This window comes from Rattus norvegicus, chromosome 2 (genome assembly GCF_036323735.1).
Source record: "Rattus norvegicus strain BN/NHsdMcwi chromosome 2, GRCr8, whole genome shotgun sequence".
Lineage (NCBI taxonomy): Eukaryota > Metazoa > Chordata > Mammalia > Rodentia > Muridae > Rattus > Rattus norvegicus.
In genome coordinates this window covers 194,949,694-194,974,112 of record NC_086020.1, presented here as the reverse complement: position 1 = coordinate 194,974,112, position 24,419 = coordinate 194,949,694, and the positions used below count along the sequence as shown (strand labels likewise).

General features: G+C 51.0%; 2 protein-coding genes across 13 annotated transcripts; one reads left to right on the top strand and one right to left on the bottom strand.

The window, feature by feature from the left end:
- Positions 1-1,884: 1,884 nt before the first annotated feature.
- Positions 1,885-7,259, bottom strand: Ppm1j (protein phosphatase, Mg2+/Mn2+ dependent, 1J). Of its 8 annotated transcripts, XM_008761380.4 has the most exons (11): positions 7,036-7,214; positions 6,573-6,832; positions 5,299-5,413; positions 4,595-4,879; positions 4,248-4,360; positions 3,880-3,964; positions 3,101-3,219; positions 2,860-2,923; positions 2,592-2,699; positions 2,328-2,479; positions 1,885-2,202 (listed from the first exon to the last, which is right to left on the bottom strand). In XM_008761380.4, exons 1-11 carry the CDS (start codon positions 7,150-7,152, stop codon positions 2,052-2,054), a joined length of 1,569 nt encoding a protein of 522 aa, XP_008759602.1. In that variant the 5' UTR covers positions 7,153-7,214; the 3' UTR covers positions 1,885-2,051. The 8 variants fall into 8 exon arrangements, 6 of the variants coding, with proteins under 6 accessions (XP_008759602.1, XP_008759603.1, NP_001005540.1 ...); XM_008761381.4 differs by lacking the exon at positions 2,592-2,699 and having other exon boundaries at positions 7,036-7,242; NM_001005540.1 differs by lacking the exon at positions 7,036-7,214 and having other exon boundaries at positions 6,573-6,899.
- Tafa3 (TAFA chemokine like family member 3) lies at positions 5,337-21,614 on the top strand. Of its 5 annotated transcripts, XM_063282742.1 has the most exons (9): positions 5,345-6,392; positions 11,676-11,945; positions 12,026-12,161; positions 12,367-12,444; positions 14,787-14,874; positions 14,985-15,100; positions 15,840-15,989; positions 16,755-16,879; positions 18,351-21,614. In XM_063282742.1, exons 4-9 carry the CDS (start codon positions 12,441-12,443, stop codon positions 18,360-18,362), a joined length of 495 nt encoding a protein of 164 aa, XP_063138812.1. In that variant the 5' UTR covers positions 5,345-6,392; positions 11,676-11,945; positions 12,026-12,161; positions 12,367-12,440; the 3' UTR covers positions 18,363-21,614. The 5 variants fall into 5 exon arrangements, 4 of the variants coding, with proteins under 4 accessions (XP_063138812.1, XP_038959743.1, XP_063138811.1 ...); XM_039103815.2 differs by lacking the exon at positions 12,367-12,444 and adding an exon at positions 13,275-13,325 and having other exon boundaries at positions 11,676-12,161; XM_063282741.1 differs by having other exon boundaries at positions 11,676-12,161.
- The last annotated feature ends 2,805 nt before the right edge of the window (positions 21,615-24,419 follow it).

Genomic DNA, 24,419 nt, shown 5'->3' with positions numbered 1-24,419 from the left:
AACTAAGCTAGCTATGAAACTCTGCCTTCTGAAAACGTACAGTCTAGCCAGGCAGTGATGGTGCATGCCTTTAGTCCCAGCACTCAGGAGACAGAAGCAGGAGGATAGCTGAGTTTGAAGCCACCCTGGTCTACAGAGCTAGTTTTATGACAGCCCAGACTACATAAAGAAACCCTATCTTGAACAAAACATAAATAAAAGTAAACAAACAAACTCACAGTCCGAATGAAGAACACAGTTGAACATAGCTAACAGTTCTTGAAGCTTTATTTCATGAACCTTGCCCGCCCTGCCCACTCCATGTTTAGTTCTTACAAGACAGTGTTGTTATCTACACTTTACTGAGGCGTGGAAGCTTGGAGGAGTGTTTGGGAGTCAAAACACTCAGACTTAAGAGGCCCAGCTTGGGCTGGAGAGATGGCTCAGCAGTTAAGAGCACTGACTGCTCTTCCAGAGGTCCTGAGTTCAACTCCCAGCAAGCTCACAACCCTCTGTAATGGGATCTGATGCCCTTTTCTGGTGTATCTAAGACAGATACAGTGTACTCATATATAATAAATAAATCTTTTTAAAAAAAAAAGAGTCCCTGCTCTTGAGGCTGGAGAGATTGCTCATGGTCGTGGTTAAAAGCACTGCCCTTCCAGAGGGCCTCAGTTCAATTCCCAGCACCCACTTGGAAGCTCACAATTGTCTATAACTCCAATTCCAACACCCTCATACAGACACACATGCAGGCAAAACACCAATGCACAGGAAATTAGAAATAAATTAAAAAAAAATAGAGTCCCTGTTCTTAATAGCGACTTCCCATTGGCTCCTCCTATAGACAGTTATAATCCTGGAGGTAAGTAGCTTGGCAGCATCCAGGGGCTGTAGGACACTCAGCCCTGGAGAACAAATGAAATAGTCAAGAAAAGGTAGTGCAGGATGTAAAGTAAGTTGGAGCTGTGATAAGCCAGAGTCTGGAGGCAGGAAGGTGGTAACGCTAGAGAAAGAAACACTAGCTGGATCACATTATAAAGGTTCTTGGGGGGTTGGGGATTTAGCTCAGTGGTAGAGCGCTTGCCTAGGAAGCGCAAGGCCCTGGGTTCGGTCCCCAGCTCCGAAAAAAAAGAACCAAGAAAAAAAAATAAAAAATAAAGGTTCTTGGATGCCATGCTCCGGACTTTAACCTTAGTTCTGTTCCAGGCAGGACAATGAACCATGAAGTTAGGAAGTTGGCATAATGAAGAGCTAATGTGGTGATGAGGAAGGCAGACAGAAAGGTAAATATGAAAGATCTTATAAATAAACAGTATAGCCACACACCCCTCAATAAAAATGTTATATGACGATCGTTGCTAGGGAATTTCACCATTGTGTGAATAGCAATCAGCGTACTTACACAAACCGAGATGTACAGCCTAGGACACAGCTTGGCAACATTGTATATACTATCCAATAGACAGCTGAGCTCCTGAACTATTTCCTGGACTGCATGACTGAAGTAGCTGAGACTTGGGAAGATACATAAGCCGGGTGTGATCACTAACTGGATTACTAACTTCGAGCAGCCATGGTGCCCACTGAAAGGATGAAGCAGGAGAATTATTTATGGAGGAAACTGTGAATTCAGTCTAAGGTGTGTGGACTGGAAGCACACACTGGAGGAGATGGCTGGGAGGTAGCTGGCATGTGTGGGCTCAAAGCTCAGCAAAGGTTTGGGCTAGACACCCAGGCTTGACAGACAGGTGGAAGAAGCCACAGATGGGGTCACTCGTGGCAAGTATGTGGAGTGGGAAAGGAGGATAGAAGAATCTGGGCAAGCCACATTTTTAGGAAGGTTTTGGTGTTTTTTCCAATGCCCACTTTTCACGCTCTGGTCAAAGCAAATAACAACACACATGCTTGTCCATCTGCTTTATTTGACAGTTGTTGTAATTTTGGAACTAGTGGGCATCCCTGTGTCAAATGGCCACTTGAGAGTCAGGGGCACAACTTCCATGTTTGGGCTGGAGGAGAGTGGTAATGGAGATGCTGGGGTGGCAGTGAGAGGGCTGGGGCTGAGCCCATCAGGAGTAACTGCTGCCTGGCCCTCCCAGGGGGATAACGAAGACCGAGATGTCATCCCCGGAACCCAGCTTGTTGTTTGGGAGACGCCAGCCACGGTCCCGGGGGATTCCCCGGGCCCCCAGGACCAGAGCTTGGGCCAGAGCTGTATACCTGCCAGGAGTACATGTGTATATTCATGTACCAATACGTATACAAGAAGACAGATACACTGGCCCGTACTGGGGCTCCGAGCTTTGTTTCCCTTTGCCCCTTCCTTCACCAGGACTACCCCCTACCTGCTGGGATCATTGGGCTCATAGGTTGACAGCACCCTGTCCACAGTGGCAGCTACCTCAGAGTCATTGGTCACATCCCATAAGCCATCTGTTCCCAGGACCAGCACATCATCTGGACAGTGCTCATACTGTGTCAGATCATACACTCGTACCTGGTAGGCAGAGAAAGAGGACTGAGGTGTTAAGGAGGAAGGGAGGTTGGAGATAAAAGGGCCCTGGGTAAAAGCCAGTCAGAGCCTCCTAAAGGAAAGAAGGAGTGCTCACTTCAGGAAAGCAGGAGAGGAAAGGCTTGATGGGCAGAGTAGAACTGCAGACCTTAAGGTTGTGGTCTCCCAAGCCCCGTGTCACCCCAATGGTAGCCATTACCCGGGCCTGAGAAAATGAGGGAAAAAAAATGCTGCTATTTAGCTCCTCTCTTAGACTCCCTGAAACCATAGACTCCTCCCACACCTACTGTTTGGTGAAAGCTCCACCTCCCTGGACAAGCTGATATGAGTCTCCCTGCCCTCTCCCACTCTACTCAGGGTTTTACCTTTTTGCCCTCTCCACAGACCAGAGGAAACCTGAGATCCTCCAACTCAATCTTTTTGTAGGCCCTGAGGAGGGAGAGTAGAGGAGGCATCACCCAGGTGGCAAAGCTCCTACCCCTAGGAACCACAACCCCCACACAAACCCTTCCACTCCAGCCTAACCCAGCTCCAGCTTCCACCTTACTGCTGGTGAAGGACTGGTTGCTTTGCCATGGGAACGGCCCCAGCTCTGAGGGAAGTTACCAGCCAGTCATATTCTGGTCCCTGTACAGCATCCTCTGCCCTAGTTCCTTGGGCTGAACTCTTCGGGGAAACTCAAGGTGGGTGAACTCACTGCCCAGCAGTTCTGGTTTCAGAAAGCCCTGAGGTTGGGAAGGGCCAAACAGGAGAGAGTCCATTTCCTTCGTATCACACCCTGACACAATATATAGCTGTTAAATTATAACATATCCTTAAAGTTTACTGCAGGCCACACACTCCTCTAATATAACATGAATGAACCTGTTCATCCCTCACAAACCACTGAGAAAGGGACTTGTCAGAGGTATGATTCATCCCCAGGTAAGCCGGATAGAGAGACCACACTGGAGGAAGAACTAAAGTAACGCCCTTGCTTTGGGCCTTTGTTATTTTCACCCCCACTTCTTTTTTTTTTTTTTTTTAAAGATTTTATTCATTTATTATATGTAAGTACACTGTAGCTGTCTTCAGACACACCAGAGGAGGGCATCAGATCTCATTACAGATGGTTGTGAGCCACCATGTGGTTGCTGGGACTTGAACTCAGGACCTCTGGAAGAGCAGTCGGTGCTCTTAACCACTGAGCCATTTCTCCAGCCCCCACCCCCACTTCTAATGATACTTCCTTCCTGGGGCTACAAAGAGAGCCCAGGTTCCTTCCTGCTACATCAGCTCTCCAGCTCACCCAGCACCCCACTGTCCCCACAGCACCTTCCCAGGAAGCTCCCAGTGGGAAGCTCTGAGAGGAAAGACTGGGGATAGGGACTTTAGCCTCTCCTTACAAGCAGCTGAAGACGCTGACGCTCTGTCTCTGGTGTGAACTCCCGGGACATTGGAATGATTTCACCATTCCGGACAATGATGGCCCTGCCCAGAGACAGAAAAGATTTGGACCTGGCTTTCTCGGAGAAATTCATACAGAGTGGAGAATTCCATGCAGGGGGACTAGGCCCTCCCCATAATGAACCTGATGATTCCTTGCCTGGGTCCTCATCTCTCCGTCCCTTGTGGGTATGCCGAGCCTTTCTTTAGCCTTTCTTTCTTCACTCCAGTCTTTAATACTTAGCCCACCACCCCCTCACCCTGCATCTCTCATCCTGGGGACTGTCACCCCTGATACGACCACTCTCAAAGCCCTCTTCCCACTCACCTGCTGTCACCTGCATTAGCCACATACATCTTGCCTAGCAGGTATACCACAACCAGTGCACAGCAGCCCCCTTCCACTAGGTGGCCACGCCGCTCCCGAGCCATCTGCTCATCCTGCCAGGTGAGGAAGGGTCAAAGGACACAGAAAAACCTGCAAGTCATGGTCACCTGCCCCACTCCGCACCTCTTCAGACCAGAGTGGAAGAGAGCCACATTGGGTAACAGGACCAAGTTCTGCTCAGGTTCTCAAAGGCAGTGTGGATTCTGGGGTTCACCCACCCACCTCCACCTCGAAGATGTGCCCAGAGTGCCTACTTAGCACATTTTTGGCACAAGCCACCCACTCACCATGAGCTGGAAAGCGTTCTCAATGGCCCCTACTACCAGGCTGTCATGGGTCACTTCCTTCTGTGGGGACCAGGACTGAGGGCTAACCAACTGTGAAGGGCTAGAGACTCCTGGGGTTCCTGGAGTGGATGGGAGACAGAGCGGGGGTGGCAAGGGGTCCTGAAGTATTTCTACTAGATCCTTTAGCTGTTCCCGGATGTGGCGATGCAGGAGCCGGGAAGCCATTTCAGCTGCTCCACCACCTGCGTGCCCATCAAACAGGCCCCAGTAGTAGAAGCTGAATCCCTGGTGAAAAAAAAGTTGAAAGTCAATAGGGATGGAGGGTGGAGGGTGACAGGGCGGAACAAGCCTGTGGACAACCATATAAACATCACACGGGAGGTCTGAGTGCGATATTAAGGCAACTTAGATTTACTCATTTATTCATGCACAGCTCGCTGTGTCAAGAGAAAGAGGAGCCAAGCTCAAAATGTGAAGAATGCAAAGATCAGTACTGATCAGCTAAACCACCCATAAATACACGAGCATCCACATATAATGGAGTAGTAAACTTCCCTACCAGAACTAATGGAATTGAAGCCACTTAAGGCTTCTGTGGCAGAGGGAGAACCCCTACACTTCTCCAATTTAGGACAGATGCCTGAAACCCCTGGGGAGAAGTGTCACCACATCCCTGGAGGTCAGGAAAGGGAATGAAGTATTACCTGGTTATGGCTAGGCTCCCTGGAGACCCCTGTAATGCTCCTCCGGCTTTCCACATACACGACCTCACAGCAAGCCTGGTCCTCATTGTGCCTGCTCTTGCCAGCATTGATGACCCTGCCAGGCCAGAGTGTCCCACACCAGGTTAGACACCAGATTAGGTCCTGGAATAACCCCTACCTTAGACTCTCACACACACACATCCTCTCCTGCTTGCTGGCCAAGCTGAAAAAGGTCACAGCTGCCTGGGCTCCAAGCCAGAGGGAAGAGGAGAAGGCAGGGCCAGCAAGAAGTACTGTCTGGTGGCAGAATGTACAGCCTCATAGAAAGGCCGGCAACAGTAACTGCCTGCCTCCGTTCCTCCATCCTTGGCAAAGGAGGCTTTCTGGAAGGTGGTGCTGAGGGTGTGTGACCAGACAGGGACATTAAGTTTTACTCCCCTGCCACTCAAAATTCTACATTCCCACCTCCAATCTCAACCAGCTCAGACAGTGATTCATGGGCACGTTCACCTTCATGGGCACATTCACCCTCATCCTAAAACGACCTAGTGAAAGTTCCAGTCTTTCTTAGAGTGGGGAAGTGCTCCGGCCCAAATAAGGTCTGTAGACCCATCCGGACTGGGCAGGAACCTCTCAGCTACAAACCCCTCAGTGACCCCACCTCCCTAGTGGCTTAGCTTGGCTTTCCCCAAAGATGATTTTTAAATATACAGGTTCTGAGAGCACGCTGCCTCTTGGGCTGTGCCCTACCAGTACCAATCTGTCTACAGACCCACAACCAAAGGGAACCGTCGCGCTCTACGGGCGGACCCCTCCCCCGCCCGGGAAGCCAGGCCTTCTGGTGTCGCGGGCTATTTCTGGGTATGGAGGGGGAGGGGACCGGTAAGAAGGACAGGGAACTGGGGCGCTGGGGCCAGGAAGCGGGTGAGCGAGTCTTTCCACTCGCGATCTCCCTGGCAAACCTTCTCAAACTTCCCCTCCCTTAGCCTGTGAACAGCGGGCCGCGACTGGGAACCCGCCAACTCATCCTCGGCGGTGTTCCCTGCGCCCTCCCTGGGGAGAGAACTGTCTTGAGCCGGCGAGGGGGAGGATGGGTAAGGTCCTGAAGAGGGTTGTGGAGGTTGCACCCCGTCCGGGGTATGGCTGGGAGGGGTGCAGGTTCCTGGGATGGTTCCCGGAGCGTCGTGCGGCAGGGGACGCATCCCAGCAGCCGGGATGAGTCTCCTGGGAGAATGGAAGTCCTATCCTCGTCTGGGAGCCCCGGGGGCGCTCACTCGGCATAGCCTGTGCTCCAAGGCAGGCGGCGACCGGTGTCCGGAGGGCTTTGCACAGCCCGGCCTACGTGGTCGTCGGCGCGTCGCAGGCCCCCGGGGCTCAGCTGCAGAAAGGTGGGTCGAGAGAAGCTCACTGGAGTCTCCGCGGTCTTCTGGGGCGCGGGGATCTCGTTCCCAGACTTCGTCCCGGGGCTCTTAGGTGTCTCTAGGGCTCCCGGAGGCGGTGAGATAGCTTTGGGCAGATCTGGAGACTTGGAGCGCTGGGAAGAAGTGCCACTGGAGCTCACCAGGTGCGCCACGGCCGAGCGCACCCGGTTTAGCATGCTGCCTCCGTGCCCCGCCCTCGGCCGTGGGCCCGCCCCCGGAGAGGCCCCGCCCCTAGGGCGCCAGGTGGGCGGTGCTCGCTCTTGGTCCTTGACAAGCTTCCCCAGGCTCTAAGCCACCCGGGAACCGCCCCACCCACTCTTTGCCTCTTCTCCGCATCCCTGCTTTGTCCCGCCAGAGTGTCAGAGGGAAAGGGTCTTTTGTAGGAAGGAAGCGGAACAAAGGAAGCATTTAAGTCGTGCTGTAGGTTAGACATCCGCTGGATTTAATCCGCTAGAATTTGCCCATTATGACGAGGCAGCCTCCTCGCGCTTGGTTCGGGGAGGGCCAGCCAGCATGGGGAGTAATGGAACTGATGACTTCAGAGCAAAACTTCCTCTTGGGTGTGAAGGACTTGGTGTGACAACACTTCGGGTTAGGGCTACAGAATCGAGAGCAGAGAGAGCTGGTGGGAGTCGCTGTGCTAACTAGGCCCGCAGCCGACTACCAGGCACCTGAAGGCACTATTCTCTTTAAAGATCATCTTCTCATTCCAGAGAACTGTCATTTCCATCCCACTTTCTCTGAACCGTTCCCCCATATTTAGACTTCTGCTGGCCAAGTTAGTAAAGCTAACGACATAATAAATAAATACTGAAGGACTGGACTCTCTATAAGGCACGTTCTAGTCATTAGGTCACTACACCAATGACGACGCAAGGCGAGCTACACCCATTTTACAGATGAAGTAGGAGTAGACAGTCTCCTGTTTTGTTCTTTTTTTAGATTTATTATATATAAGTACACTGTAGCTGTCTTTAGACACACCAGAAGAGGGCATCTCATCACACATGGTTGTGAGCCACCATGTGGTTGCTGGGATTTAAACTCAGGACCTCTGGGAGAGCAGAGCCACTGAGCCATCTCTCCAGCCCGTCTCCTGTTCTTTTTTTTTTTTTTTTTTTTTTTTTTTTTCCGGAGCTGGGGACCGAACCCAGGGCCTTGCGCTTGCTAGGTAAGCGCTCTACCACTGAGTTAAATCCCCAACCCCGTCTCCTGTTCTTTTACTAGACTTGCCTAAGATTCACGCAGCCACTGGAGATTCATATCCATTTCAGAACCTGTTACAGATACTGGTTTCTCTGGATTAGGAAAAAGGCGCAGAAGAGAGTGGGACTCTTAAATTCCCACCCTCTGAGGTTGCAAGCAGAAAAGGGATGCTGAGCGAGTTCTCGCTACCGCCAGGGGGAGGCAAAGGCCAGGCGAAAAGCTTGTCTGGGTCGCAGGAAAGCCCACTATTTGGACCCAGCACAGATGGGCTGTTTTTCTCTCTTCTCTAGGGAAGGATTGCTGTCCCGAGTCAGAAAGATTTCTGTGCTTATACTTGGGCTCTCTCATCGATCTCCAACACACAGTTTAACAGAAGTCAAGACCCTTCTTTGAGGGAATCAGCGACTCCCTGTTCTTAACAGAGACTCTACATCAAGGCCCTCAGCTGGGTGATTCCTGGTTATATCCTGGGTTAATAACCTGTGCCTCCTTTCTTGGCCATTTCTAAATAAAAATTCCACAGTGGTCATTCAAAGTACACAGACTCACTGTAACTAAGTCGTCTGAGTATGGGGGAGGAGGTGAGGCGGGTGAAGTTCAGGACAGAAAAATGAAACCACCAGGGTGGACTGGTAAAAGTCAGACTCAAAGAGAGCAGTAGAGGCAGCCAGGGACAAAGAACATATATCCTGCCACTATGAGTGTTTTCTTCCTGTCTGAGAGAAATTGATGCCAACTGTCTGATAAATGACACAGTGTCAGTGGGAAGCCAAAGACCGGAGGAAAAAATAACCTTTCGTTTTATTATTCAGTGTTTCTGGGTCAGTTTACTTATCACCTTTCCGTGTCACCCAGCTTCCGGGCTCTTCACAGCATCCATGGTGTGACTGCAAAGATGGGCCACAAACCTAGGATCTAGTGACCCCTGGACTCCAGTACCAGTTAATGGACAGTGATCCCAGCTGCTCCCCTGGACTCTGGAACCACTCTGGCTCCTGTCCATAACCAAACTCCAGGGTTCTTATGCTTTGAACCCCTCTCCTATTCTTAGACCGTCAGACCTCTCCGGTCATTCCCACACCTGGTCAAAAGACCTCTCCCTAAGGCTGAGAGGGAAGAGCAAGAGGGAAGGAGGCCAGAAAAGCACATTTATGAGATGTGTCCCTGGCTGGAAGCTGAATGACACTCCTCCATTACAAAGAACAGGGAGGGGTTGGGGAGGGGAAAGGAGCAGGGCATTCTCAGAATAAACACAGTGGCATACATCTGTAATCCCAGGAGGCAGAGGTAGAGACAGGATGATCAGAAGTTAGTAACTAGTACTAAGTACTAGCTACATAGTAAATTCCAGGCTAGCCAGGGCCACATAATGAGACTTTATCTTAAAGGGGAAGGGGGAATGGTTTAGTAGGCAAAAGTGCTTACTGTCTGATGACCTGAGCTCAAATCTCAGCACCCTGGAAAGAGAGATCCAGAGAGAGGGAGAGAGAGAAAGGGAGGGAAGGTCCCCACCCCTTGTCCTAGGCTATATGCTCAGGACCCGGAACAAGGCTCCTTCTTTGTTTCTCCCACACTATCAAGTCCCCAAAGCTTGTTTACTCTAACAGGAGCAAACACCTCTCCTGTGAAGAGGCAGATTCACAACACACTTCTACCCTCAAGCGTTCAGTGAATCCAAAACACGAACCTGTCATATTTTTGTAGTTGGGACTGTTGACCCTCTTCCTGATGAAGATACTGGGAACCCCAGATTTTGTTTCCAAGATTGCTGAGAATCATACCCATCACCCACTGGGCCATTCACCAGCTTCTTGAAGCCCTCCAGCCTGGTTCCCCACCCTGGTACTGCCCTTAGTCCTCCCAAGTAGGAGGGCAGCATGTCTATGCTGGAAGTATTTACTAACCCTCCTGGGTGTCAGTCCTCCTGGGTGTCAGCCCTCCTGGGTGTCAGCCCTCCTGGGTGTCAGTCCTCCTGGGTGTCAGTCCTCCTGGGTGTCAGCCCTCCTGGGTGTCAGTCCTCCTGGGTGTCAGTCCTCCTGGGTGTCAGCCCTCCTGGGTGTCAGTCCTCCTGGGTGTCAGCCCTCCTGGGTGTCAGCCCTCCTGGGTGTCAGCCCTCCTGGGTGTCAGTCCTCCTGGGTGTCAGCCCTCCTGGGTGTCAGTCCTCCTGGGTGTCAGCCCTCCTGGGTGTCAGTCCTCCTGGGTGTCAGCCCTCCTGGGTGTCAGCCCTCCTGGGTGTCAGTCCTCCTGGGTGTCAGCCCTCCTGGGTGTCAGCCCTCCTGGGTGTCAGTCCTCCTGGGTGTCAGCCCTCCTGGGTGTCAGTCCTCCTGGGTGTCAGTCCTCCTGGGTGTCAGCCCTCCTGGGTGTCAGCCCTCCTGGGTGTCAGCCCTCCTGGGTGTCAGCCCTCCTGGGTGTCAGTCCTCCTGGGTGTCAGCCCTCCTGGGTGTCAGTCCTCCTGGGTGTCAGTCCTCCTGGGTGTCAGTCCTCCTGGGTGTCAGCCCTCCTGGGTGTCAGCCCTCCTGGGTGTCAGCCCTCCTGGGTGTCAGTCCTCCTGGGTGTCAGTCCTCCTGGGTGTCAGCCCTCCTGGGTGTCGGTGTCAGTCCTCCTGGGTGTCAGCCCTCCTGGGTGTCAGTCCTCCTGGGTGTCAGCCCTCCTGGGTGTCAGCCCTCCTGGGTGTCAGCCCTCCTGGGTGTCAGTCCTCCTGGGTGTCAGCCCTCCTGGGTGTCAGCCCTCCTGGGTGTCAGCCCTCCTGGGTGTCAGTCCTCCTGGGTGTCAGCCCTCCTGGGTGTCAGCCCTCCTGGGTGTCAGCCCTCCTGGGTGTCAGTCCTCCTGGGTGTCAGTCCTCCTGGGTGTCAATTTGGAGCCACTGTGGTGAAAACAAAACAAAAAACTGTGCAACTTGAGAATCTCCCAATACACTGGTCACTTCCGGTGCCTGGGAAGCACCTTAAATAACAATTGACTGTACTAACAAAGAACTGGATACACACACACACAGACACACACACACCCACACATAGACACACACACACAGACACACACACACACACACTCACACACAGACACACACACGCGCGCGCACACACACACACACACACACACACACACACACCACCTCCTTTCCTCTTTCTTTCCTTTTAAGATATAGTCTGCCTGGGGTTGGCGATTTAGCTCAGTGGTAGAGCACTTGCCTAGCAAGCGCAAGGCCCTGGGTTCGGTCCCCAGCTCCGAAAAAAAAAAAAAAAAAAAGATATAGTCTGCCTAAGTAGCCCTAGCTGGTCTAGAACCTTGTGTAAACCATATAGACCAAACTTTCGGGCAACTTCCTACCTTCCTATCCCTGACCCCTACTGTGCTTTTCTTTGATTGGGTTTAGGGGTTGTTTGGTTTGGGCTGGGTTTTATTGTATGTATGTATGTTTGTATATATGTATGTATGTATGTATGTATGTATGTATGTATGTATGTATGTTTGTTTGTTTGTTTGTTTTAGATAGGGTCTCACACTTATCGCCTGCCTCGTCTCCCAAGTTCTGGGATTATAGGTGTGAATCACTGTGGTCTGAAGAACTGAATTAAGATTTAATGAGCTCCCATTTAAATAACAGCCTACTGCTGGTCTAGGTGAATACTACTCCTAGCTCCAACGACCCACCACCACCCAGAATACCACCTTCCTACCTGAACCACTGGACTAGGGGCCACATTCCTGGACGTTTTAGTGATCTGCTCTAATTGATGTGTTTTGCCCAAGGAACTGTCCACGAAAGCAGAGTCGGTGGGCTTCTGTTCCTGACTCGCCCTGTGCCACAAGAGGCCGCTGCGGACCAGCTGTGCCTAGGTTCCCTCAGAGCGCCCCCATGCTGTCTGATGTCTGGAAGAAGGCGGCGGTGCCCGCAAGGGCTGGAGCCGCAGGAACGACTCCCAGTGTAGCGACTGCGCGCTCCACAACCTGCAGACGAAAAGCTCGGGAGGACCCAGCCTGGCACCGCAGAACTGCTGCTTTCTGGCCCAGAGCATCCAGGTGCTCCAAGTCGGGGACTCCAGCTTAGCCAGAGCCCCTGCTCTCCTTGGGCGCAACAACTTAGTGACGATCTATCGCAGGAAGAGCTCGAAACCAGACAACATCTAAGCTGGCCACTCCCGCGGAGATCCCGCTTTTGGGAGTCTAGATGCCAAGCTCAGAAGCAGCGAGGACCTCAGGCCAGACGGTTGAAGCAGGGCCACTGATGTGGAACAGGTGGGTACCAGGAGTAAGAATAGATGCTGGAGGGGAACAGAAGTAAGCACAAACAAGATCAAAGGTTCTTGTTGACCTCTTGTTGGTATGGAAGCTGCTCTCCCAGCCTCACCTTAGCCTGAATTGAGAACTGGGGAAACAGCCCAAGGAAACTGATGGATGCGGCCGAACATATCCCAGAAACTTCCTTCTCTTGTATTTTTAGAATGAATGGAATGTCAGAGATCCCAAGTCTCCCATCTTCCCCAGGTTCTTTGAGCATTGGCGTATCTAGGAGAAATGCGTGAGTTGGATCAGATACTATTAGAACTCAACCAGAAACAGGATAGAGAAGGACAAGTAACATTTGCGATGGCCAAAATAAGGGCTCCTGACACAGCCTTGGAAAGGAGACCCATGGGAAAGGAAGCACATCTAGAAGGTTGGGGACACACCCTTACCCAGGGGTAGGCACCACCCCTCTACCCCCACCTGCATTCCCCTCTCTACCTCCCCGCCTGAGATCACCCGCTTGTGTGTTTTAGTTTTACTTCTCACTGGAGAGTGAATGAGGAAAGGACTTTGACAGAGAATGGAGAAGCTCTTGGGGGCTGTGCAGGGAAGCAGAGACCTGTTGCACTGCTAGGCTAGCCTTCTGGAGTAGAACTGAGGGACAGCAGCAGAATTAAGCCAGTTGCAGAAGAGTCCAGGAAGCAAGGCTCAGGATGGGTTGGTGAGAGTTGGAGACAGAGAGAACTTGGAGACCTGAGAATTCTTCCCCAGGGGGCTCTTCTGGGACTAAGCTGGCAGATTCTGTACTCTCCCTGACCTAGCTCTGTCCCAGGCCAGAAAGATGACTGCACTGATTCTTAGACCCTCCCACCCCTGCTTCACCCCTGGAAAAAGAAAGCCCAGCTACTCTTCTCACCATCACTGCCCCCACAGGTCTCTGTAGTCTCGGGGAGGAGGGACAGATTCCCAGAGCAGCAGCGACTGCCTTTGCCACAGGAACAGCCTAAGTTGGAGTCCTTTACTGCTCAGCCCATTGCCCTACTCTCTTCCAAGCTTTCTTTTAGCTCCTTCAGGGGTCTGGCCTCTCTGTATTCTGAACAGCCTCCACATTGCTGCCTCCAGGTGGAATAAGGCCAGCAGGTGAAGAGACAGAGGCCTAAAGACCCAGAAGCAGTAAGTGGGATGCTTGGAGATGGGAATCGAGGGGATAGGCAGCCCTCCAAGGGAGCAGATGTAGCCTTCTCTTTGTCCCCTGATATTCCTAGAACTGTGCTCTCAATTTCTGGGGACAGTGACCAGGCTAACCCTTGACCTCCGGGACCTGTGACCTCCTGAGGCTCTTCCTGTCCCCTTCTGTGGCTAGTTTCCCTCAGCTTCTTTGTGCTTCTATTTTTCTGATTTCCCTCTGGTTCTTACCCACCCTATGGGACAGATGTTGGAGGCCTTGTTTGGTTCATAGAAGAAAGGAGGAAGAGAACATGTGGGCCTAGGGCAGACTTCTGGGTCCTGTCCCATGACAGTCAACCTTGGGCAAGACATTCAACGTCCAATCAAGGGGAAGGGGGTGTTTCTTCCATTTATTTATTTATTATTTTTATGTGTGTGCATGATGTGGTGTGTGTGCATCCATATGAAAGCCAGAGAAGGCTTATTTAATAGAGACGTCCTGCTCTGTCACTTACTCCGTTCAGTCAGGGTCTTTCCCTGAATCTAACTCTAGGCTGTCCAGCAGTCCAGTCATCTTTTTACATCGTCTAGTTTTTCATATCTGTGTTGGTGTTCTCATGCTTGCTCAAAGTCCTCTTACTCACTGAGCTGTCCCCCTCAGCTCTGTGTTTTGTGTTTGTTTATTTGAGACAGGATCTTCCTATGTAGCCCAGGCTAGACTTGGAACTCACTATGTAGATCAGGCTGGCCTCAAACTTCCACGATCGATGTGCTGTTGCTTCTGAAGTGCCAAGATTATATATTTGCCATAACAACAAGCTTTCATTCCTTTCTTTTAAAAATGTTAATTGTGTTTCAGATTGAATTGTACTGCTAATACAGTCCCATAATTTGAAACTCAAACATGTAAAAGAAAGAAATTGGTGGGGGTAGGGGGAATAATTCATCTTCCTACTTACAACCTTCTAGCCAAGCAAAAATTTCCTTTCTCAATGGCAAACTGAGCTGGTGTATACTTATTAAGTAACACACACACCCTCTCCCTATACGCACAGCGTATTCACTGTGTACGAACCATGCCCTCCACACACACTTGTTGCTTTTTTCCCTCTTGTAAGACTGGTTTCTCAGAAGAGTCTACTGCATACATCATTACAAAGTTCCTCAATGGCTTTGGTTTTCTCTGTGTTCTGTTCTGTCCTGTGTTCGCAGCCATCTGGGGGAACTGCCTTTTCAGATTCTCCACAGTGTACTCAGCTCCTCCCTCTACTGATGGCTTGTTGTATCTAGACTTTTGGAACTTTATTTGTAAAATGGATAATAGCAAGAGCACCGGGATATCACCAAGAGCACACAAGTGGAGTGTTTGGGTCAAGAGCTTAAAAACTAGGAGCCAGCGTCATTGTCCAATTCAGGGTACAGCCCTTTAATTTACTCTGCCAGATCTCTTAAACGTCTCCTCCACAGGCTCCCCCTTCCTGTTCCTTGATCCTTCGCTATCAGTGATCATATCCTACAGTGACATTGTGCCTGACCACAGCTGCCTGGAGATAAGGTATGCATCCTGCTTAACCTCGGGCCTCTAACCTTCCGTCATAGAGAAGGAACTGAGTGCAGAGGGAGCATCTGTTTTGGGCTAAGTGGGGTATGTACTTCTCTCCACAGAATGGCTGAGAGGTCCACCAGCAACTGGAGCCCAGGCAGCTGGGTGCTAGCACTGTGCCTAGCCTGGCTGTGGACACGTCTGGCCTCTGCTTCCTTGCAGCCTCCAACATCCACAGGTTTGGAGAAGGTGGTGAGATGAGGGAAGGGGTTTTATAGAATGTCTGGAGAGCTAGAAGGCACTCGAGCCCTTCCCACAAAGCAGGTAGATCTCTGGGGCAGAGTAAAACCTGCAGGTGTGACTCCTGGAGTCATTCCCCAGGACACCGTCCTCTTCCATTACCCAGTCTAGAAGGCCTGGGAGGACCCCTTGGTACCATCTCTTCCAGGGGAAGGTGTTCTGCAGTGAGGCTCTCGGGTGGAGGCTTAAGTCTAGTCTCCTGGCCTAATTCTGGGGTTTTCCTTCTGGGATGGCTAAAGCCTCTGTAAGCGGATGATCCTCCCCCACGCATTGTAAGCTCTGGGGCCCTTGCCCTCACCCTGAGAAAGTGGAAGGTGGGGGCTGGTGTGGAACTCCAGCTTTCAAAGAGTCATGAACATAGCTTCAGGGGGGTGGGGCGGTAACAGGAAAGTTTCCTGTTTCTCTCTCTCTCTCTCTCTGTGTGTGCGTGCGTGCGTGCGTGTGTGTGTGTGTGTGTGTGTGTGTGTGTGTGTGTGTGTGGTGAAGGTATGATCTCAGTCTTCACCTCACCTCTATAGCAGAGAACACTACCACTGAGTTGCAGTTCCAGCGCTGCATAGCTCGAATGACTTTTTCGTGAGCAAGGAGGGAGTGAGGACCTGCAGCAGGGTAGGAGGGAGGGAGGAGGGCAGGGCTGGGGGCCTGGGGCTCCTGATCCTTTAACTTGGCCCTTTCAGTCCTAGTGAAGCAGGGCACCTGTGAGGTGATTGCCGCACATCGCTGCTGTAACCGCAACCGTATCGAGGAGCGCTCCCAAACGGTCAAATGCTCCTGCCTTTCTGGCCAGGTGGCTGGCACAACAAGAGCAAAGCCCTCCTGTGTGGACGGTGAGTGAGAGGCCAGGCCCTGGGCAGCCTGGGCAGAGCAGAGATAAGAAAGTCCATTTAGGCCTTGCCATCTGCTGAGGATCCAGTTTCAGAGCCGTCTTAAGGCTTACCTTATCTGTCTCAAGTGATGGAGTCATCTTGGAGGAGAGGGCAGACCTGGCCCAGCCTGTGCCACAGAGGAAGAAAGCTCTTGTTACAGGTCACATACATACTTGCCACCTGGCCCATCCCCTCAGACCAGCTTCTCAGGCCCCACACTCTTCTAGGGAGGTCCTCTTCCACAAGTCTATTATTATCAACCTGCTCTGTGTGGAACATGTGATCCCTGACACCGCACACCCACTTTCCTTGCTTTCTGTGCACACTTGTGTTGTCGCGCTCTCGTGGCATCCAGATCCTCGCCACAGCCGTGCTCAGTAGCTCACACAGCAGCTTGTGCACGCCTGGATGTGACTTGAAGACTAGCTCAAATACACTAAGGAGGGCACTTAGGATGCTACCTCGGTGCTAACGACAGCTGCCCCAGACTCAGTTTCTTCTGCCACCTAGCTTGATGCCCTCCTCCTACTTTGATGAAATTGACTGGGATAGACCCCAGTCCTCAGCCTAAGTACAGTGCTGCCTCCTGGTCTGCCCAGAGTAGGGGGAGGACAAGGGGAAGGTGGCCATCAAAGCCTGCGGCATGTGGGAACCTCACTCACAGGCCAGCTGTGCCCAGTGCTGTGCTCCCAGACCTTAGAGCCACACCTGCCTCCTGCCCCACAGCGTCCATCGTCCTGCAGAAGTGGTGGTGTCAGATGGAGCCCTGCTTGCTGGGGGAGGAGTGTAAGGTGCTCCCGGACCTGTCAGGGTGGAGCTGCAGCCGAGGACACAAGGTCAAAACCACCAAGGTATTGAGATGGACGGCTCATCCTCCCGTCCTGTTCCCCCTTCACCTGAGGTAGCAGAGGGGCCGAGTCCTGGAGGGCCAGGACTGCAGTGTCATAAGTTGGGTACTTGAATCATGAGGACACATTCCAGACAGTCTCCTAGGTACTGCTACTGGTGAAGGTATGGCTGCCTTGGCTTTCTCCTGTTTGCTTCCCATGGGTTTACCCCTAGAAAATACCAGGTCTTTTAAAACAAAATGGAACAGGGCACAGAGGCACACATCTGTAATCCCAGCACTCAGGAGCAAGATCGGGAGTTCAAGGCTAGCCTGAGCTACATGATACCTGAATCAAAAACAAACAAACGAAGGGGGAATGTAGAGACTGAGGAAATTACCTAGGCCATCCAGGGAGGAATTTATCCTTCTATCTGAATTACAGAAACTGTAAGCCCTCTGCCTGCCACCTCACCACAGACTGTCCCCTGTCACCTACACTTCTCCTACCCACTCCCCTCCCCTCCCACTCCTACTCTCTGCACTTCCTGACTGCCCTCCTCTAGTCAGATTGCTGTGTCCTCAGTGATAGCACCTAAGATTATCATCACAGCTTGCTGCCTGCCCCACAAAACAAGGGGTAATTAAAATTTTATCAAACTCTTTAGCAGTTCCATGTGCGCAGTGGCTAATTAGTTGCATGCCATTGCCATTGTCATCTGTGAGAGTGAGTGACATTTCCCTGCAAGCCAAGGCAGTGTCCCTGCCCCCCCAGCTCCACCATGCACAGCAAGCAGGCTAACAGACTGATGCAAAACCACTTCTAGGGTTCTGAGGAACGTGGAGGTTTTCATAGACCACATAACACCAGGGAGCTACAGTAGGAAAAGGCTTGGGGGCTGGAGAGGTAGCTCAGTGGTTAGGAGCACCTTTTGCTTTTGCAGAAGACCCAGGTTCGACTTGCAGCACCTGCATGGCAGCCCAGTACTGCCTATAACACGGTCCTAAAGGGTCCAATACACTCTATGGTCTCCTTGGGCATCAGACACACATGTGGTCCATACACAAATGTCCATGTAGGCACAATAGTCGTACACACAAAACTTAAGTGGGGGCGGGGGAGCAGTTGGCTGACTAAAAGTCAGGACAGCCTGTCTGTAGGCAGCGAAGGGGGACAGCCATTCTGAGAATGTTTATTAAGACTTGTAAAGTGAGACCTATCACAGAGTCAGGGACATTGGCCATATGGTTACAGGCCCAAAAGGCAGATCACTGCCTTTGCAATTTGTGTAGTGACTCAGAAGCCAATGACAGGCTTGGCTGACTGGCATCAGCATGGACCACCAGGCCACATGTGCTCAGCTTTGGTGGCTTTAGGAGAATGGCAGCAGCGACCTCTAGGTGACTTGCCTGTGCTGGGGCTCTCTGGCATGCTACAATGACTGGTTTCCTAGTGCTTTCTCAAACCTTCTTCTACCTGGTCACTTGCTTTCCAGGTCACACGGTAACTCTCGGAGGTCAAGGCTGAGGCTTTGACTCAGCTTGGGACTGAAGAATGGCCTCTGGTCACCAGACAGCAGATAGGAGGACTCACTCACCCGGACACGTGTCCTTGTCAAATGTAACATAAATCTGTCAGGGCCCTGTTAGCCACACTGTTAGGCAGAAATGCTTGATCTTCAGCCACATACTTAGAGACCTCTGCTCTCCTATGAACAAAGGCCAACACACAAACCTACCCTTAAGGAAAACCTTGTCAAGTTAGGGAGTGGATGACAGATACTTTAAAGTGTCTGGTGCCATGGTTTCTGAGTCACTTGCAGTGGGTACAGTGCGGGTGGGGTGGGTGGATGAAATTCTCACAGATCTTCAGCCATCCCCCGATCGCTGGACACAAAGTCATGAGGTCACACCAGTATCTTCCCATCCTGGCCTTCCCAGCAAACCTGCACCCCAGCCAGATGCTAAGATGTGAGAGGAAAACACTGTCTCCTGATGCCGAGCCCATGGGATCTCTTTTGGACAGTGCCAGAAAGTAGAGGTGAGGAGCTCTTCAGCTCAGCTCTGCCGAGGCACGGTGGCACTCACAGCCTTTGCTGTCTATGGGATGGACAGGACCTCAGTCAGAGTCAACCCCTACCTGAACTTCAGGCGTTTGGTTGCCTGTTTTAATGGATAAGAAAACCTAGACACAGAAGGATGAGATGGCTTGCCCAAGATCTCACAGCTTGGGCTTCCAAAACATGACTGTTGAGATTCCAGCCCAGGCCTTCCATGGACATTTTATCTAAACAGTGAGACCAGCAAACACTGTCTGCAGCAATGGCAGCAGGATGGCAGCAATGTGATCTTTGGGAGATGGGACTTTGACCACTTCAGTCCCCCAAATCCAAACAGGCCACATGACAGCCCAGAGGGAACTCAGCCCAGTGGCAGCTGAAGCAGTGTGAGCAGGTGCCCACCTCTGGCTGTCTGCTTCCCGGAGCTTCAGCCATCCCCCTACATAGGTACCTGTCAGAGGGCAGAGGGGCAGTCCAGAGGACAGCCCAACCTTGAAGGTCTCCACAATCGGGCTGGCCTCCTGGATGGCTTGGGGGTGGCATGCTGGCTTGCTCTTATTCCCAAGGCCTCAAGAAGTGGTATATGTTAGAGACCAGCCTGGATGATGGTCCCTGAGAAGGCAAATCAGTGATAGTTTGCACTGGAGTCTCGGTGCCCCATCTCTGCCTGTTTCTCTAGGCATTTGGCTAAGACTCTGATGTCACCCCACCTCAGGGCATGCTTTTGGTTTTGTTAAATGAGATGACAGTGATGTTATCTTTCGAAGTCAGGCCTCTGTCAGTCTGCTTGTAGCAAGGTCACAGGCCAGGGTCACCATGGAGAGGTCCACGGCTGTCATGGACTCCTTCACACTGAAGAGTGGAGGCCGGAGGATATGTTACGTCTCCGTGACATATTCTTTGTTGTGTTCTTTTGTTCCATTTTGTTTTTAAAAACATTACAGAATTGTCAATGTCATCTTTAGCTCTAGGGGTGGAGGGAACACATTGTGGCCCATTTCAGGTGTTTGTCACCCTTCCCAGGGGACATTGAAGGCCTGGGATGGCCTCCCAGCCTCCTGGCTCACCCCTCTGTACCAAGGAAACCTGAGCGCAGGGCTGGGCCTGGGTTTGTTTTCCTCCTAATGCTCAGAGAGAGATGGGTGAGTGAATTATTTAGGTTACAGCTTCAGCAGAGCCAGACAATGAAAAAGTGTGCTTTCCTGGAGGCCCGAAGGTAGGCTCTGTAGGTGACAGAGAGCTCAGTGGCAGAACACTGAAGGAAAGGTGGACTCTCCATTCACTCGCTCCTGGACTGTCACCCCAGTGTCAGCACCCCTGCTCCACCCTGGCTTGCTATCCACATGAACTGGGTTAGAATGGAGAGTATGGAGATGGGGCTCTCCTGTGAGCTGCCAGCCTCCTCCAGCCCTACCTGCCTCAGTGTCCTGATTCTGTACCTTCTCTGACCCCCAGTCTCCCTCCCTCCCTCCCTAGCCAGGCATTCACTGGGTGAACTCTGAACCGAGGGAGCATGTGTACATTGCCAGGAAAGTACCACGTAAAAAGCTCTGGCAAAGAAAAGCTCCAGACCCCCCTGCCCCCAACTCCAGCTCCCCAAAATTCTGTATCCAACGGAGTCCAAACTTGTGTAGGTTTTGTAGCTATGCAAAGAACATTCTAGAAATAAATGGAGTTTTTTTGGAGCACAGGGGTTCCTGTAGTTGTCTGTCTTCCTTCTCCCTCCTTGGCAAGAGCATCTCAGATCCTCTGACGTCTGCTGGGACCCCAACCCTTCAGCTATGCAGACCTTAGGAAAGCTGGCAACTATTAAATCATATGACTGATTTCTGCTGACCTCCTGGCAGTATCACTGGAGTCTGTGAGTGACGTCCTGATTAAGAACCCAAGGCTACAGCTCCTTAAAATCAGAGTTATAGGATTGCAAAGGGGTTTAGAAGCCAGTTAGCCAAACTCTCTGATTTGCCAGCCTAGGAGAGGGTAGCTCAAAAAGGTTAAATAATTTGCCCAAAGTTGCACAGCCTGTTGGTGGCATGTCCTTGCTCAGTGACGCAGCACACAGTTCTTTCCATTATTGTCCATCCCTTTGTACTCCAGAGCAGATGAGAACTTGGAAGGGGAACAGGGTTTTTAACCATGACTGTGAGTCTCATTCTAGACTTGCCCAACACTGTGAGAGCAAGGGGCAGAGGGAAGAAAAACAGGAAACACACAGTGGTCACAGACACATAGGAAGGAAGAAGGGGAGGGGTGGACATCACCACTTCAGAATGTCAAACCACACAGCAAAACTGAACAAGGCTGATGCCTCATGAAGGAGAACTGGTCTCTGTCCTCTCTGGAGGAGGTGACACAGAGCTTTGCCAGTCCTTGGCAAACCGGCATGGTGGTTCATGCCCATAGCCTAGGTACTCAGGAAGCAAGCAGGAGGATGGCAAGATGGAGGCCAGTTTCGACCTAACAGAGACCCTGTCAAAAGAGGAAAAACAACAACAACAACAACAACAACAACAACAACAACAACAACAACAACAACAGAAAAGAATTTGAAACCTTGAGGAACCTTGAAGCTGCCTTGATAACCCCAGGTTCTTTATGTCCTATGGGGGGGATTGCAAACTAAAGCACATGGGGTTTTTGTTTGTTTGTTTTTTGTTGTTGTTTTGGGGTTTTTTTCAAATAAAGTTTTATTGAAACATGTGTGCTTACTATTTTTTGCCTATGACCATTTTTGTGCTATGACAGCATATTTGAGTCATTGTGAAGAGACCACATGACTCTCAAAATCTAAGTAAGTCGGGGGTTGAGGATTTGGCTCAGTGGTAAAGTGCTTGCCTAGGAAGCGCAAGGTCCTGGGTTCGATCCCCAGCCCCGAAAAAAAGAAAAAGGAAAAAAAAAATCTAAGTAAGTCACTGGAAACCTTTAGCTAGTCTTTGAATCAGTATTTTGCTGTAGCCTTCTGAACGTGAATACTCTCAATCTGTAAAATGGTGGTTCCATTGGATTCCAGCGTTTGGGGAGGTTTTTGTTTTTTGTTTTGTTGCTTTGTTTTTTTTCCCTTTGATCCTGAACCTGTGTGACCTTAAATCCTTTCCATGGCCTCTTGTGATGTCTAACAACAACAACAACAAACATAGACTCGAAGTCGAAGACGGAGCCGAGAGGAAGATGCAGAACTGATGGACACGTCTCAGATACTTCATAGCCCACATCGATTAGGTTGCTCTTCTCCCAGTTCGCGCAACTGCTATTTTTGAACTTCAGGACAACTGCGCGTGCATCCTCATGTAAAGATGGGACCGTGCATTCGTGTGAGTGGCTGGCGTTTCTACGGCAGTGGGTTTTAGCATCGCCATGTTCTCAAGCAAGGATGATTCTCAGAAAGCACAGAACCAGTTCAGTGACAACACTAAGGAGGCAGAGGGCTGGACCAGGGTGCACTGGCTGCTCACAGCCCAGGACAGTGGACATCCCCCTCTACCTGTGTGGCTGAGGTGGGGTGGGTGCCTTTTTATCTCTCAGTGTGAGTAGCTAAGCTGGCCCTTGATGTCCTTGGGGTATGAGTGTGGGGTGGGCACAGGCCCAGCAGCTGCTGGACTCAGATGGCTGTAAATGTATTTGGAGTAGATGTAAGGCTAAGCTTGCAGAGAAGCAGAGAACAGCGTTTCAAACCACTCTCCAGGGCATAGATTCCCTTTATCCTCTTCTATGCCCACAAAGCCATTATCATCAAGGTTGTTCTTGTCCAACGTGACACGCCCCACAGTGCCCCAGCCCAGCACCCCAGTCCTTCCTAAGCACGGCCTGGAAGACAGCACAGCTCTGACTCGCTCAGCTGTTGGTTGGGTCGTTTGTTTGTTTCCAAGACAGGGTTTCTCCGTGTAGCCCTGGCTGTCCTGGAACTCACTGTATAGACCAGGCTGGCCTCAAACCCAAAGATCTACCTGCCTCTGCTTCTTGAATGCTGGATTAAAGGTGTGTGCCACCGCAGCCCAGCTTGATTCTGTTTGGTTTTTGCTAACATTTTGTTTTTCTCTTTGCAATGTTTCCAAGACAAGGTTTCTCTGTCCAGCTCTGGCTGTACTAGACTTGCTTTGTAGACCAGGCTGGCTTCGAACTCACAGAGATCTGCCTGCCTCTGCCTCCCAGATGCTGGGATTAATTTTTACTTTTTAAAGACTGGATCTTACTATGTAGCCTGGGTTGACCTTAAACTCATGGCAATCCTCCTGCTTCAGAAACTCCAGGTCAGTCTCCAGATGTGGAGGACATAAACTTCCATCAGCTTCCTTCCATAACCCTAACATCTGGCAGGTGTATTTGAGTTCAGGAGTTTGAGATGTAGCTTTTTCTGACCCTCTGCCTCCCCTAAGTCAGACACTTACCCTCCCGATTTCTTCATTAATTGTTGCTATAGGTTCCAGAGAGAGGCTCAGTGGTTAAGGTTAAGGTTAAGGCTGTGCTTCCAGAGGACCCAAGTTCGATTGCCACTGCCCACAAGGTGGCTCATACAGTAACTCCAGTTCCAAGGGATGGGATCTAACACCCTCTTCTGGCCTTTTCAGGCACTGCATAAAAACACACAATGCACACACATGATCAAACAAAACATACATACAAAAAAAATAGTAACACATGTTGCTGTGATTCGCTCCCTTCAAGACTCATGTTGAAAATTGATTGCTCTTTATGGCGGTGTTGGGAAGTGGGCCTTTGAAAGGTGATTAGCTCGTTAGGAGGGATTAACACCTTCTTCTGGGCATGGCTTTCAGGTGGCCAGCCATCTTATAGATGCCCCTCCTGAGGCTCTCACTGGAGGTTGGGAAGATTCAGGCTCAGTGCTCTTGGACTTTCCAGCTCCCAGAGCAATGGCATCTATGCCTGCAGCTACTGACCTAGCAAATGCTTGTTGCTTTGTCTTGCCATTTGAAATAGGGTCTCTCAGCGGATGCTCAGTTGGTAGAGCGGAGGACTGTAGTTCGTGTGATATGAAATAGGGTCTCTCTATGTAGCCTAGGTTGGCCTGGAACTCACTGTATAGCCCAGGTTGGCTTTGAACTTTTAGCAATCCCGCTGCCTCTGTTTTCAAAGGGGTGGGGTTACAGCATGCATCATATCTGACTTCTAATGTTAATTCTTGATACCTGTTAGGAAAGATTACCAGAAACAGCTTGCTTGCTGGTAAGCTCCCCCCCACACACACACCATTCCCACTCCTCACTCCCTACTCCCCACCCCCTACCAACACCACCAACTCCACCCCTAAAGCCATTGCCTTCAATACAGGTCAGGCCATCCTTTTAAATGGACCAGGCAAATAGGATGTAGCAAGTACTCTACACACCTGGGCAGCACACAGGCATCCAGATAGTGGTAAATAAGTTCTGTAGAAATTTAGGAGCTTCTCACCCTGAAAGACTTAGTGGAGAAGGTGGGGTTGCCCAGTTGTCCAGGGTACATTCAAATATCACTCTAAGGTAGAAAACAATTTGTGGCCTGTGGCTT